General features: G+C 40.9%; 1 protein-coding gene across 1 annotated transcript in view; it reads left to right on the top strand.

The window, feature by feature from the left end:
• The window catches only part of LOC123867060 (nephrin-like), a 370,840-nt gene that overhangs the window by 322,241 nt on the left and 31,890 nt on the right, over positions 1-16,709 (top strand). Inside the window, exons 12-15 of the mRNA XM_045908906.1 lie at positions 5,147-5,336; positions 7,268-7,371; positions 7,910-8,051; positions 15,759-15,913. Coding sequence (XP_045764862.1) covers positions 5,147-5,336; positions 7,268-7,371; positions 7,910-8,051; positions 15,759-15,913 — 591 coding nt within the window. The remainder of the gene's footprint in view (positions 1-5,146; positions 5,337-7,267; positions 7,372-7,909; positions 8,052-15,758; positions 15,914-16,709) is intronic.

Here is a 16,709-nt window from a genome sequence, read left to right as displayed (position 1 = left end):
GAAATGAAGAAAAAAAATACCTCCAATTTTTTTATTGGACTAGTGATTGACCGCAATCATACCTGTTGGCAAGTGATGATGCAGCCTAAGATGAAGTCCGCTTGCCTAGAAGATGCCTATTCACTCTAATCTTGACTAGAAGGTACTCAAGAAAGGGAAAAACTGATGATGGGAGGGCGTTCCGTGTTCTAGAAGTTCGAATTACAAAAGAGGAGGCAAATCGCTTCGTACATATCCGTGGAATTTCGACTACGTACGGGGGCAGACTTGCTACTACTTGATACTCAAAGAGCTTTATGAAATATCTTACATTCGAATAATTTGCCTGAACGGACACGCACGAGGAAACAGCATAAGTCGTGTTGAAAACGCGAAAGTTATCGGGGTAAGTAATCCTGCTGGAATGGAATTCCCGTCGACGGTCGGGTTCATTCCGGTCCCTGGGCCCATTGGAAACAATCAGTCGGACGCGCAACAATGCCTCCCGACCCGCGTTTCCGAATTAATGAAACGTCACAAATTAAGAAGCGACAATTTGCGACACAAAGCCTACCTACTGGCATTCTATTCCGAAATTAGAGCACAGGGATTGTTGACGTACAACCGGTGATTTGAGAATCCTACATCAATGCGTACAACGCAAATTCTGACAAAGAAAATAACTGAATATTCAAGCTGCTCGTGCATAGTTCTGTCCTCTTAGCAATTATCCGTAACCACAATCACAGTTGTTGTGATCGGCTGGATCCTTGCTGCAACTGTGTGCTTTAGGCAATAATAATGGACGGAAATTGGACACTACCGGAGAGAGATTAGACGCAAGATCGATCAATAATGGGCTCGCGATGGGTTGATTATGATGATAGTTAAGTATACTTAACTTGTAGGAGGTCCATTGAAACAGACCTAAAAAGAGATGGGACTCTCGTGGAACCATGTCAAGGCAGCAGCCAAAGATAGGGAGAAATGGAAAACAACTGCTGCAGTCCACGAGTTCCACGAGGGAATAAATCATCATCATCATCATCATACTTAACTTGAAAAGTGATAGTGAGGCTTCTGTTTTGTCGAATATTAATTAGCTTTGAAGCTAACAAAAATAAATTATAATATTATAATATAATGATCTAAAAATACTGGCTCTAAAAAATCATCGCGTAGCAAGGTAGGAGGAGTACTGAAATATCTACAAAGGGAATATTTCCGCGGAGGCATTGTAATGGAAGGTAGGCTCGGAGCTCGGAGACGTCACAAAGGCAGTAATTTACTTGGCTCGTTATATTCCACGGCGGCTGCGATGGATTAATTAGCCATAATTCGCTGACAAGAGCCAGGAAGCCGCGCCGACCAACAAATGGAAGCCGTTATTCTTAATCTCGTCCTTGCGCCGAGCAGCTGGGCGGCGTTGCTGGTCCATTTCATTTTTACCCGACTTGGAACATAAAGAGTTCATAAAACGATAAATCACTCAGTAGCTCAATAGTTCCGGAATGGCAGGTGAGCTCTCGCGTTGTTTCTAGTTATTTTACGTACAACTGCTTGTCAGGGTTCCGTGCCTGAAGGATGCCAACGGGACTTTGTTACTCAACTTCCACTGTCTGTCTGTCTATCAGTGGGTGTATCTCATGAACCGTACTAGGTAGAGAATTGAAATTTTCAGTGTGTACCTATTTCTGTTGCCGCTATAACAACGAACAATAAACCATCGCGAATTTACAAAATGGCCGCCAAGCAAAATAAATAAAAAATAAAAAGTACATAGTGCTATGTCTTGTACGAATGGTGTTCGGAACCCTTCGTGTCATACTCATACTTGACCGATTTTCTTCTTCCTGAGGTTTCTGTATAGTTCCATTCCATCAGCCTGTAAGCGTCCACTGCTGCACATAGGCCTTCTCAAGAGCGCGCCGCCAAACACGATCCTCCGCCATCCTCATCCATCCGCTCCCCGCTACCTTCGCTTACCGGTACGCGGTCTCCACTCCAGAACACGTCTGCCCCAACGGCCGTCGCGTCGGTTCTGCGACAGATAGGGCCTGCCCATTGCCACTTCAGCTTGCTAATCCTTCTGTATAGTATAAGTAAATATCTACTATGTACAGTAGTTTACTCAATACAACATCATTTAATTTTTTTTAAGCAATATTTTTACCCTTCCAATTCTTGGTTAAAGGAGTTCTAAACAATAGTCAATTACAGTAGATTGGGTGAGGGTGATTAAGCTGAAGGATACGTGGCATAAATCCCCGCGTCTTGCCTCCTGCCGCCAGAGGGCGCAGGTGTGGCGAGCTCGTGGCCTAACCTCGTCTGCTCAAAAGCTTTCACTTAAAACAAGATCATACTAAATTACCAGCATTTCGTGTACTTAAAGTGTATTAATTTATGGGATTAAAAGAAATTTACGTAAACTTCGTTCCGAAACAAACTCGCGAATTAAAAATGAGAGATTACTTGATAAGCTCTTTAGATTTATCAGAACGGAATCCATTTTTTCCTTACCTTAAAGCGCTTAGATAAAAAAATAATAAACACGACATTTTTCCTTGAAACTGCGGTCCACCTACCGTAGTTTAATAGATAAGTGCTGGTCATTTCCGGAAAACCTACAATACATCAATCATTACCTATTACAATCGTAATTGTTGTGATTGGCTCAATTGATGATACTCTTGTTACAACAATGTGTTGTAGCCAATAGTAAGCGAGTGTTGGCCAGTCACACTGATAATTTTCCGTAATCATGACGATCGCAATCTTCTGTGATTCGTCAAGGCTCTCTCACTATTGGTTGAAATGCATCGTTGTAGTAAGAATACCATAAATTTAGCCAATCAGAACAGTTTTGACTGTCGAGATGTGTTCTAATCAACTTTCTCATTCGATCAGATTTACTGATATCATTCTCATATTCTACTTACTTTGGTCTCGACTCTGACTTAGCATAGCTTAGCGGAAAAAGCTTAACTAAAAAATATTAAAAACATACTTAATCTAACACGTGTTTTTCATTTAGTTAAAAGGTTTGTTTTATGGCTAGTAAGAACTTATTTTAACTCACCTTCAAATTTTCACGTTCAGAATAACTTTAAAGCGAAGCGCATTCATATTTTCAAAACAATTTTATTCGTGTTCACACGTGCAAACAAGTTTGAAATCCACTCTAACTTTTACCTCTATACCCACCTCTACACAATAATATAACAGACAGACAAACTGTTTGATCGAACATCATTCGAAAGCAGCTTGATCGATTTTGATGAGCACTATTTTATTTCAACTTACTGTAGTGTTTGTGTATACCTACCTAAAGTGCGTACCTAATGATTTGTTTATTGCAATATACCTACGTCAGTCAATGCTTAGTACCTTTCACTGGCGATCGAGGATTTAGATACTTATTTATTTGGTGATTTACAATTCTTATTAACTTAATAATACACTTGGTTTTCCACTAAATATAATTAAGAGCGATGAACTTGCAGAAGAATGATATTGTGTTTTGTGTTCGATCTCTGAAGATCTCTGCTTTCCTTACGATGGTTTCCTTAAATGCAGATTGCAGACCCGGCCACAATGTACCTATATAAAGTTCTCTAAGGTGTATGAAGTGTGCTAATCCGCACCCGGCCAGCGTGGTAGCCAAACCCTTCTCATTCTGAGAGGAGGCCCGTGCTCAGTAGTGAGCCAACTATGATGATGGTTATGTTGATGTTCAGTCAGGCAGTTCATGCTCTTTATGAATGGTATGGATTCAAGAATTTCAATATTTCACCAGTTTTTCATAATAACAAATCCCACAATAGATGATGGCAGCCCGCCCGCCATTGTGAGCCGCGACCTTGATCTGGGCGATCCGTCTTGTCTGTTCCTTCCCCCCTCCCCCCCACAGCGTACAGCTCCGAGCTGGATTATTCGGTTACCCGTCGCTATTACGTTTTAAATTCCGCTATCAGGATACAATATTTACGAGAATTAAGTTGAGATTGAGTATCTACTATCTCTACTACGAACAATAGCAAAGTTAAGGCATGTGACCGGAGTGAGGAGGCGTTTGTCGAGCTCCGTCGTCAGTAGTAGGATGGAACTTCGTGAGGTTTTTAGTCGGTAGGAGTCCGACATAACCATCGTGCACTCCCGTGGCCGGTGGTATCCATGACAGATTTTCCTCACGAAAAAAGGCGACTATCTAACGAGTGAGGCTAAGCCTGCATCCTTCCGGATATCAAACTATCAATGCGACACCACAAAGTAACCATAGTATGTTAGTGGAAATACTGAGGCTTCTAATACAACATTATTTTGCCTAGAACAATCCTTTGATAAAAAAGTTCGATATACTCCGCGAAGGTCGCGTGATGGCCGTGTCTCAAGGGAGGGGTCCACTCCATGCAGTTCGCCGATACCCTCGCCATCGCATGTCACCGGCCATTTAATACCAGATTGATCCTTACAACGCGACTCAAGCCTTTCAAACACAAAATTTTTCATGCGAAAACTGCCTTTAAAACAAGCCAGTCGAGAAGTGGAAATAGCTTGGCTTATTAAAGCCATACTTATGATCCCAAGTTCGCTTCCAATTTACTCGATAGTTCCGCTATCGACTACCTCAATCGCGTCTCATTTTCAATCTGCGGCGCGGCGCGCATTACAGAGATAGTTAAACTGGAGATCTGAATTCGATAATGCCTCCTCATTCCGGCCGAAGTCGAATGACAATTGACACGTAACTCGGAGATCGGGGTTTTCATTTTGTAGAGCGTCAGCGAAATCTTTTCAGTGGTCATATAGATTTGTCCGCCGCATTTCAGCGCCGAGCGAAATTGGAGGGAGAGTTTATTAGCTGATAAGAACAATGCGCGGCTTAAATCCAATCTCAACATGTTCTGAAATCGCTCTATGATTTGGATTCTGGTCTGTTTTTTGCTCGTGTAGATTTAACCCATGCGGTACGTAATTTGCTAACGAATTTAAGGTCATTTTCCAATATTTTCTTTCAAGGATTAATTTAAAACTACCCACTATCTGGCTGTTAGTCGTTCAGTTATGGATAAGTTAAACCCGTTATTATACCCGTGTAAAACCATCACGCCCATACGTTTGCGAGTCTAAACTCTAATTTGTAATCTGTATTTCCTTGCCCTCGCAGATGCGCCGTCGTGCCGCAGCGGCGGCGTGTCGGTGGTGGGCGCGGCGCGCGGCGAGTCGGTGGTCATCGTGTGCGAGGTGGACGCCGACCCGCCCGCCGCCGTCTTCAAGTGGAAGTTCAACAACTCCGGCGAGACCCTCGACGTCGCCGCCGACCGGTACACGTCCAACGGCAGCGCGTCCAGCTTGAAGTTAGTATTTTCATCATCCTCGACCCATCGCTGCTCCTCTACTGAGGACGGCTCTCCAAGCTGGCTCTGTTTGGATTGGCAGATTTCGCACATCTTTGAGATTGACAACTCTCAGGCATGTAGGTTCCCTGACGATTTTTTCCTCCAACGTTAAAATAAGCAATATTTAATTGCTTGAGAAGCATATAAGTACCGATAATAATATATTGACGTATTATACCGGACCGCGGGGCCCGGTATTCGATTCGAGGCTGACATAATTAGGTTAGGTATCCCTCAGATTTAGCAAGTAATTATAACTTGCTTTAACAGTGAAGGGAAATGTGCCTGATAGAATGGTGTGTGAAGTCTGTTAGATTTGGCCAGCATATGTAGATGTCTGATCATCTTTCATTCTGTAGGTACATTTTGGTCTTATGGCAAATGGTAATTATTCAAATAGCAAAATACTTCCAACAATTTCTTTGATTGCCTCAAACCGTGTAGTTTCCCATTCCGCTAAAATATTTTAGTCAAAATACATAATATACTCAAAACGATGTTTTAGAGCTCGAACGTCAAAGATTAATCGCGAGGTTCATAAAAAGTGGGTTCAAAATCAGATTTAGTAAAGCCTACTCATGCCGAGCCTTTGCAGTTGAACAAGCCTGTCGAAATGAACAGTTTAATCAGCGTGAATGTTTGTCAGTCAGCCATTCTCTACTGAATTTCAAGCTTGTCAATTACACGATCAGAGGCATCGATGGATCAGACAATCAGAAAGGAAACATGATCTTTGATGCAAAATGTAGCTAGTTTTAATGAGAAATATTATATCTGGCATGACGCTGAAACTAGACGAAACAATCGAATTATTCGACTATTGTTATTATTGGAAAACAAACGAATATCAATTGAACAACGAAAGACAATCAATTGTTCAATTATTTCTTAGCGTGCAAATCCAGGACACATGAATCGAAAATAGAATGCAATTGAATTGAATGTTTTCGTGAAGATCGATAAAATTGATTGTTTAGTTATAAATAACTAATTAATTAAATTATTTATTGTTCCGATAATGTTACAACCAAAACTAGGCTGAGCCTCTGATGCCTGAGATTAGTTAATAATCCAGATAATTGTTCGATTGTTCGATTCATTCGATTGTTTTTTTTTTTGCAACAATCACCCACCGCTGCTGGTTGAAACCGCCTACATTTTTTATTTTCTTCATTATGTGCCTGCGAGTGAAATAATTCCCTGTTCATTTAAATTCGCATAAGCCGGTAAAATTTTATTTGAATTTGTTCAGAACGCCTTTTTATTAAAATGATAAAGAAAAACCACACTGAAAAAATTATTTATTAATATTAATGTGGAAATTGTATCATATGCTTCAGCGAGCAAGGTAAATACAAACATTGCTCGTTCAAACTCCGCTTCAAACAGTAATTCAGTTCACGTGAAAACTCATACAATTTGCTTTTGGTTTATTCTTACTAATGGCAAATTCATACAGAAAATCTGCTGAAAAAATAACACATATACTCACTTACTACTACCACATGAAATATGAATTGTGATTAGGTAATTGAGCAAGTGAGAGCGAGTCAGAAACGTTTGCAGTACAAGAGCGGCTCTGGTGCTGCAAATGTTTCGCTCCGCTTTACAACAGCCGCCAAGCGATTAACGTTTCCGGTACGATGCCGTGTTGAAACCAAAACAATATAGGTTTAATGAAAACCGCTATACCTCTTCCAAATTAGGCTGCTTCCATCTTAGACTGTATCATCACTTACCACCGGATGAGATTGTAGTCAAGGGCTAACTTGTATCTGAATAAAAAACATTAAAAAAAAGATAGCTTGCATACTTTTGCACGTGAAAGAGACAATCTGGTTTGTACTAGAATGGTTGAAAAACTGTTTGAATGTTTTTGTTGTTCGCAGATACACGCCAGTAGCAGACCTGGACTACGGCACGCTGTCGTGCGCCGCGGCCAATGAGGTCGGCGCGCAGCTGACGCCCTGCGTCTTCCAGATGGTAGCAGCTGGTATGGCCTTCTACCTTTTGTTGTAAAAGTTCATCTTCTACCGAAGCATATCCCATTTATTTACTTTTTTGACCTTTTTAGCCAAAATCGCAATGATCTTGGGAATTTCATAAACCCCACGAGATGGTAAAATCTGAATCAAAACTAGCTTCTGGTAAGGTGGTAGAATTTGAACCCAACAAAAACTGCTCAAGAGACATAGTCTTGCACGTCTTCGCCGGAAGAATTCTGGAAGTATGTTTTTGGCTTACATCCAATGGATACCGAAATATATTCGAATATCATTGCTTCATTTGGTCCACGCTATGTTAAAAGCAAATGGTTAGGTTGCAAGAGCATTATGTTCATACAATAAAGAGAAAACTCCTGATTTACTCATCTCCACCTTCTTGAACCTAAAAAGCTGAACTTTTGCACAGATATTCCCTTATATAATATAGATGAGGAATAAGGTGGGGTTTTGGAGTTCAACGGTAGTGACACCGTGAGAGAACCCCAGTTAAGTATGATATATCAAAAGTGTATGTGTTTGGTGCAGGCAAGCCTCACGCGCCGCGGAACTGCACGCTGTGGAACCAGACGGCGGACTCCGTGGAAGTGTCGTGTGTGGCGGGCTTCGACGGCGGCCTGCCGCAGCACTTCCTGCTTGAGGTCTACTCTGGGGGAGATGACAAGCCCAGGTGGGTGCTACACCAACACTACCTTTTTATTCTTAGCAGGCGGAAAAGTCCTTCTTCTGGTGGCAGAGTTTCTTCTTCTATGCTGAGACGCCTTATATTTTATTCCGCATCATCACTTCCTACCAGGTGAGATCGCAGTCAAGGGCTAACTTGGAATAAATAAAACAGAGTATCAAAATCTTCGAATCTTCTAAGAACGGAACCACCATTGCCAACTCTCTAGATTTTCTCTCTCTTTTTGTTCTTTCTCTCATTGTTCTCTCCTTATACCTCAATTAACTTTCTGCAGAAATCACATTAACCCAAAACTACTACGGAACCTTTTATCGCTTTGTCTACTATAAGTTCAGACTTTTGGGCTGAGTAGACAATATCATAAGATTATGTTGATTTACATTAAAATTAACAGATTCTAAATCTGGCAGTTTATGGACAGATTGTTAGATGAGAGCAAGCTTAGAACAGCAATTTTTAGATAAGAACAAGAACTTTAATCGACAAGTTTGTTAAATTCGACGATAATCCAGAAAGCTCAATAGTCCAGATGGAAATACGGAGAATTTCGAAAAGTTCAGTTTGAGTTATTGAAATTTTAAAAACTTGTAGAGATAGTTAATAGTTTAAGTGTATAAGGTTATACAGCGAACTCCTTGGCGCCCTAATGAACTATCGAGGCAAGTTTCGCGGAGCACCTCCTTACAGTTTGGTGTTCTAAAGCTTTTCTTTACTTGCAACTAAAGTTGGTAAGAAAAGTTAAACTCATCCGTATCTTGGATCTTCATATTTGTTCGAAAAAAAAACTTACAGGGTATTTCCTGTTGACCTAAAATCAAGAAAGGCAGATGTCTTAGCACAAGTAAGGGAAAAATCCGAAAACCGTGAATTTGTGGTTACAAAAATATTAAAAAGAGTTATTTTTTGTACGGAACCACGAAGGGTTCAAGCGACTCACACTCAACCGCATTTATTAACCCCCGACCCAAAAAGAGGGGTGTTATAAGTTTGACGTGTGTATCTGTGTATCTGTGAATCTGTCTGTGCCATCGTAGCTCCTAAAGTAATGAACCGATTTTAATTTAGTTTTTTTGTTTGAAAGGTAGGTTGATCGAGAGTGTTTTTAGCTATAATACAAGAAAATTGGTTCAGCCGTTTGAAAGTTATCAGCTCTTTTCTAGTTATTGTAACCTTCACTTGTCGGGGGTGTTATACATTTTTAATTTACACTTGACAAACTTCCTATTCTTTACATAATATATAAACTTCAATATTATAATTATTTATTATGCATTGTTCTAATAGTTCATAAGCCGCGCATAACGAGTAAAGTTCAACGATAGCGGATATATAATGACCCGAGCTGCAAACTGCGCTAATGGAGCACCTCTCCACTCTAATCGCACCCCGCGACTCCGGGGGCGCAATAAAACGCTACATTTTACTAATAAGCGCCGCGGGGGTGCCGGGGGAGCCGTGTGTGTGAGGGGGGCGGGGAGGGGCGGCATTGTCTTCACCTGCCTGCGTGGCGTATAGGTGGATAATTTTTTTATGGCAACGACTGTTTTTGGATGTACACAGAATCTTAAATGGGCCTAATGGAAAAATGGTGTATTTTTCATTGTTTCATGGAAAATCTTTGGAAGAAAAATATTGGTAGGATGATAATATCCATACCTCTTTTTGGCTTTTACGCGTCACTGTACGGAAATCTTATTTTAACAAACAATAAGGATAGGAATTACCACTAAACCAACTTGGGCTAAGGAAGAAATTTCCTTTTATTTTGTACCAGATATTTTTCCAGGAACCATAAAATTCACCAAGATAACAGTCGTGGTAGCTAAGTGGTTAAGAAATTCATCTCCTATTCGGGAGGTCGGGTGTTCGATTATGAGCACGCACCTCTAACTTTTCCGAGCTATACCTAGGTATGACTTTTAAGCAATTATATTATATCACTTGCTTGAACGCTGAAGGAAAAACATCGTGAAGAAACCTGCATGCCTGCGAGTTCTCCATGATGTTCTCAAAGGTGTCTAAGATCTGCCAATTTGCACGTTGGCCAATGTAGCGGACTCTGACCGAAACCCTTCTCACTCTGAGAGGAGACCTGTGCCCAATAGTGGGATGACGATGGGTTGATCATGATGATGATTAAATATTTCACGAGTCGATTATAAATTAGAGAATCTAAAGAAGCTATTACATTTTACATCAGTCTGGAAGTAGTATAATAAATATATTTGTAAAGCCAATTGTTACCCTCGTAGTGTGCGAGGCGCTGGGGGCTGTACTCTGTAGTGTCAGTAGGGAGGGGGAGGAAGGAGGGAGGGACATTGTTTTTAATATTGCAGGCAATCTGCTCACGCAGGCAGCGCTCCCCGCGCGCCGACCGGGACGCGGTGACAGCGTCAGAATATGACTATGGTTATTATTACATATTCGTCACGTGTGGTGACCCCTAATTGATATTCCGAGACCCTAGTAACTGTGCCCTAGCATAGCTTTTACAAGTAAAAAATATGATACTTAGTTTGGGTACCTACTTACAAGTTTCATATTGTGAAACGCTTTCGGAGAATAAATTTTTTATACAATTTTCATATGTAAGGAGTAATTACATCACTATAAATTAAAAAAAGAACTGATTGTAGAAACGGCCATATTTAGAAAAGTTATAGTTAGGAGCTCGAGGAAATCTGCCTTCTTCTCATGTGGCATAAAGAATCTGAATTTAAAAACCTACAGGTAGGTGCCACTAATTTGTATCCTAGCTTAAGACTCTTTAACGTTCCTGTCTTACCTGCCCCATCGATCCTCCACGTTACCTTTGGTTAGACACTAACTACTTACCTTTACAGCTCTTTCACACAGGTTGCGTAAGCGTGGCGTAAGCGAAGACGTAGCGCGTACGTACCATTGCGTTGTAATGTATGGAACTGTATGAGACATGGCATACCGCTTGCGTGGCGTGAACGTTCGCGTAGACGTAATGCCTACAGTTATGTCTACGTATTCACCCGCGTCACTACGCGCGTGTCACTTGTACTTGCTTGGTGTGAATCGGCCTTTAGTGCTTGCTCGGTGTTGACATATTACAACATCGTACCTCTGAAACAAAAATACCAGAAAACAAACAACTTTTCTGTAAAATTATGATTTTAAACATCAAAAAGCAAAAACACGGCCAAGCTCGTTCCGAGGTAATGAGGTGAGAAAGGGTTCCATCTAATTCTGGGGACAAGTTATAAATGTACCGCGACAATAGCGCGCCGCAATGGCCGCCACAATGGCCGCCAACAAGGATTTACTTTGTGGCGTTATCTGCCTCTTGGAAAAATCCTCTCATTAATTCCCTCTTTTTGTAGTCACAGACTCACATAATACAGACGGAGTAATCGGAAAATGCTGTGATAGCCTAGTGGTTTAAGACTTCGGTCCCCTATTTGGCAATAGCACGGCAGTAGGCCCAGTAAGCAACAAAGCGACTGGCGCTTAACTATACTAGGGCACGCACCTCTAACTTTTCGGAGTTATGTTCGTTTTAAGCAATGAAATATATGAAAACGTCGTGAGAAACCTGCTTGCCTGAATCTTCTACATAATGTTCTTAAAGGTGTTGTGAAGTCTGCCAAGCCGCATTCAGCCAGCGTGGTGCCCAAAATCCTTGTCATACTATGAGGAGACCTGTGCTCAGTAGTGGGCCGGCGATGAGTTGAAGTTATAAAATGGAAACAAACCTGATAATAAAACTAAAACTCCTTGTTCATAGCGTTTCCTTATCGTAGCGCTGTATCTTTACTCATATGGTGCTGTATTGCACAATCATTTGTACTAAATCGGATTCTTCAGATAAGTTTCTCAATATTGCAGCGTTTTCACGACTATCATTTTTGTTTACTCTGTGAAATTCTTTCATAAATTGCCGCTTCTTGCCTTACATTCATAAAATGTAGACATCAAGTTTATATTAACAAATGTGTTTAAAGATGTGTTTATTGAAGCTCCATAAGCAAGTCTTACGAATAAGACTGTTTTGGATAATATCTAGCATCTCTTCTTTTCTCAATAAAGAGTGACTGGAGTAATCTCTTGTATAAAAATTTTATCCTCCGAAAGCAATATGAAACTTGTCTAACTTTTTCTGTTAGTCCGTGAAATCTTTCTATAAATCGCGTTCCCATTTCTTTTCCTGGGTCAAGTAGTAGGCTACCCTTGTTGCTTAAGACATCCTTGATCCGCTTAAAGTAGACTAACTGACGCCCTCCACTTTACGAGGACCCTAAGTTTATTGTCTGTACTACTCAACAAAACACTTAATCTTATTCGGTTCTAAACTCTCGTTATGGTCTTCGGTGTTTTATATTTTTTAAGTGAATCGTTGCCGCCCCGATTTTTGACTCGCTTTATTAACTCGCTTTCTTCTATTTGTTTGTTTATTTGTATGTTCGATACAAATTTCACAATCGATTTTAAACCCACTTCTCCACGAGCTACAGGCTTGGTTACTTTCTTGGTTGTTTTTTTTTTGATTTTCTTGTCGGTCTGTTTGTTGAAAAAACTTTGCAATCGATTTCAAACTAACTTGCCGATGAGCTAGATATAGATAAGTAGCAGAAGTAGTATAAGTAGCTGTCGTTGCTTAGAATAAAGTTGGAAAACTCGCACAACAGTTCATAACATCATTTGCAGAGGAATACATAGAAGAGGAATGAAATTGTATGTGACTCAGTTGTCAATCATAATGATCATGCATCCATCATAGGTACCGCCGCAGGTACCTATCTGTTGCATGCACTCAACGCCATTGTCTCATGGCTAAATAGCAAACGGAACGTCAAGTGAATCGACCTCACCTATGCTATCACTGTGTCTATTCATTATCATCATACTACTTTGTATTAGATAGAGTAAGCAATAAGCATACTTAAATACCATAAATAATATCTATATTTATTCAAGGACATCGTCACACAACAGAATAACAATAATGTGAGACGAATAAGGATATGATTGCCGTTAAATACGTCCCCTGTTCCACATATTAATACGTGTGTCGATCCAATCATAAGATATTCCCATATAGGTAAGGACCTAAGGGGGCTAGAGATTGGTGATATGGTTTATTGTAAAGAAAAAGATACTTATCTTTTGAGCCAATAATGATTTTCCACTTAGCTCATCAGTTCTTTAGTTCAGTAGAAAACGACGGAAAAAATATTGTTTACCTTATACTTTATGCATCCGTTAGACTAACGTATAAGACTACTGAATCAGCTGAATCTGGTTTACAGTTGCAGCACGAGTCATACAGACTTTTGAAAATGAGTTCGTTGAGCGTAGGTATGTTTGGCAACAAAAAGTTAATATCTCTAGAAACATTGTTTAATTACTTATAAGTGTTTTTTGCTTTAACAATTTTTTACTTAACGAAAAAAAATTAAATACTCCCGGTAGCGTTTGTAATTTTCATAATTATCATCATAATATTATCATATTATAGGCGTATAACATCTGCCCTCAAAGACGTTGCTTCGTGATGACCACGATCGCTCTGCCAAGAGTGATACGACGAAGAAGAAGATCACAATGTGTACCTATTGAGTAAATTTTTTTTTTTTTTTAAATTAAAAAAATAAAGTTTTAAAGTTAGGCTATAATAATATTGAGTGAATGCTCATAAGTGCGGGGCAATTATTTTCTCAAGTCTAACGGAGTGCTGAACACATAACACACCTTATTCAGCGTCGAGGTTACAGAATGACAATATACCGTGACAGAAGCTCTTAAACGTAATGAGTTAATAAAGATTAGTAGTGAATGATACAGTTCATTTTGGTCTGTCGCTCGCGGACTACCCTAGTGTAGGGAAAGGGAGATCGTGCGACCAAATTACAGCGGAGCGATTGAGGAAAAATGAAGACATTATGTTCCGTTGTAATGAGAGCGAGTAAATACCGCTTTATTTGCGCTCGTAAAAGAATAATGCAGTGAAATTGGGTATCGAACAACGCTTTATATGCGCAATAACGTTTAGGGCAACATAAATAACGGCGGCCGTGAGTGCTTTATGTTTATTGGCTTCGCTGAAGGAACACCTTCGTGCGGACGCGGGAACTACGCGGCGCGGCGGACCACAACGCTGTGTGTATTTGTGAATGCCTTCATTCTAAACATGTCGGAAGCGTTTGCTACGAAGCGTATAATGTTCTCAAGGTGTATGTGTGTGTTTCTTCATTCGACCATAACTTTTAAATGCCTGAACATGTTTGGATTTATGGGGTACCTTTGGAATCTTTAGTCGTGTTTTTTGCTGGTTCTTCCCGGTAGAAAATGCATTCTGAACCAGTGGTAGATGCATTTGGCGATTCAAAAGTACCTACTTGTAAAAGTTCAATAAAATTGAAAAAGATTATTTTGAATTTCTTTATACCAACCGTTACGACGACGAGTGACGTTAACTTTTAGATATTTTTTTTGAAAAAAATCAATATGACGAATGCACGGTGCAATTTTCATATTATGTGGAAAATCATATTGTGTGTGTTCATATTGTGTCTTTTTCATTCGATTTTCGGCATGACGTTTTTTTTTCACGTCTTGTGACTTTTGGATGGAAAAATTGGAAATAATAATATTTGAAGTAACATCACATACGCAATACACATACGCAGATAATAATATTTTACCCATGTCAAATTAATTTGAAGTCAAGATTTCCGAACTGCAGGTTATACCGACAGTTCCTAATCGTTACAGGAACACAAGAACATCTTGTAGTTGTCAATCTATATTTTAGAAGAATATTATTAATCCAATATTCGTATGAAACTCAAAATATGCCACATTTAACGCGCAGTACCTATAGCATTAACAGACGCCAGTATATTAACGGGACGTCCCCCGGGACCAGCTCGACCACTCTCGCCGTCCGAATGTTTCGCAACGAGCCCTCGAATTACCCTAATTCTTGCTGTAAACAAAACTTTGCAATGTAATCTGCTCCATTAGCCTCCCCCTCCCGCCGTATGCCGGTACGGTTATGAGTATCAGTCGGCGAAGTTGCCCGCAGCTGATGGCGACCGCTGAACAACTGTTCGATGTTTAAGTATGACTTTAAATGGACCACGACAACTTTTTAAACTTAGAACTGACAATATAAGAACGAATTACATCATCGACCTATCACTAGTGGAGCGCGGGCCTCCTCCCAGTATGAGAAGGTAGGTTTAGTCTGCCGCGCTGGCCGAACGAACGAACTATTAGATCTAGCTAATGTTACATACTCGTAAACAAACACGTGTGTCTGAGTATTAGATAGGATGCACCAGATTGGCGGACTATCCTATACTATACAAGGAACTACAAGCATGATGGCATCTTCCAGAACACACTCAACGTTCGTTTCACTCCGACACCGGAGCACCCTCAGGAAATGCTGTCTCCACAATGCACCAGCAGACTTTGCCCCGTATTGTATCCTTGAGGTACCATATGATTCAGCGGCGAAGATGCTACCTTATCAAACAATTTAATTTTTTTAACATATTGTAGCTTTGAGAGTGCTTTGTGAGTTACGAACTGGTGGTGGTTTTCTCGGTTGAAATGCATGAAAAGTTGTGTTGGTGATCTCTGTTTCTTCTGAATGTTTCTGTTGTTTGTACTGTGTTTGAATTATAGCCCTAAATAAAAGAATATGCTGTTGTCCAGGGTAAACCTGACGTCAGAGGAGCCGGTGTGGACGGTGCGCGGGCTGGAGTGGGAGGTGCGCTTCCGGCTGGTGGCGGTGGCCGTCAACAGCAAAGGCCGCTCCGCTCCCGCGCGCCTCGACGACCTGCTGTTCCCTGACCCAGAGAAGAGAACAGGTACCTACTCCAAGCTTCTGTCACAGTGTAAGCATATATAGGTAGTCACCTAGTCAGAGTAATCGTGCGATAAGTTCGGGATGAAGGAGTGTTTCGCTCTGGCCTACGCAGTTAGGGCCCTATATTGAAGGGTCATTTACCATGAGATTCAAGGCGTCGGATTACTGTGTCTCTCTTTATACGGTGTTTCTGTGTTACCCACCGGATAGCACGGTGCCGGTGTTCTCCAACGATTCGGCCATTATTGGGGCCATGGGGCGCGGTAGGTTGTCAGAATAATGGAGTCGACTAGCGCAGCACTCTCTACTCTCTCTGTTTTCTAGTCCAGCGCTGATCAGTATCTGGAGAAATCAGGCGCTGCATATTTTAAAAAACAAAAAAAACGGCTTTCCTAATTTTGGGCTAACATAATATATTTGGCTGCGGATAATAATCATGATCAGGCAAGCGCGCTCGACCTAGACCTCATCGTTGCTCTGTTTCTCAGGCGTGGTTGTCGTCAAGCGTAAGCCTCTCCCTCACTAATAAAAACCTTTTATTTCCCCAAAAAAAGGACGAAGAGATCACATAACTCGTTTCCCCGAATCACTAAGCGCAACTCAATTTGCGGGCTAAGACCGGGTCCCGCGGGGCGCGCGTAAGTGGCGCCGCGCCTTATCCGGGATTATTAGCGGGAAATGTTGGGGTCAATTCACGCCTCCATAGCGCGACGGTTAGAGCGGACTGCGACCCGAGAGGTCGACGGGTTCAAACTCCATGTTGCATGACTGTCATATCTATTCCTAGGCCAGATTTC

The sequence above is a fragment of the Maniola jurtina genome, chromosome 1 (genome assembly GCF_905333055.1).
Source record: "Maniola jurtina chromosome 1, ilManJurt1.1, whole genome shotgun sequence".
Classification (NCBI taxonomy): Eukaryota; Metazoa; Arthropoda; class Insecta; order Lepidoptera; family Nymphalidae; genus Maniola; species Maniola jurtina.
This window is presented reverse-complemented; position numbering and strand designations above follow the sequence as displayed.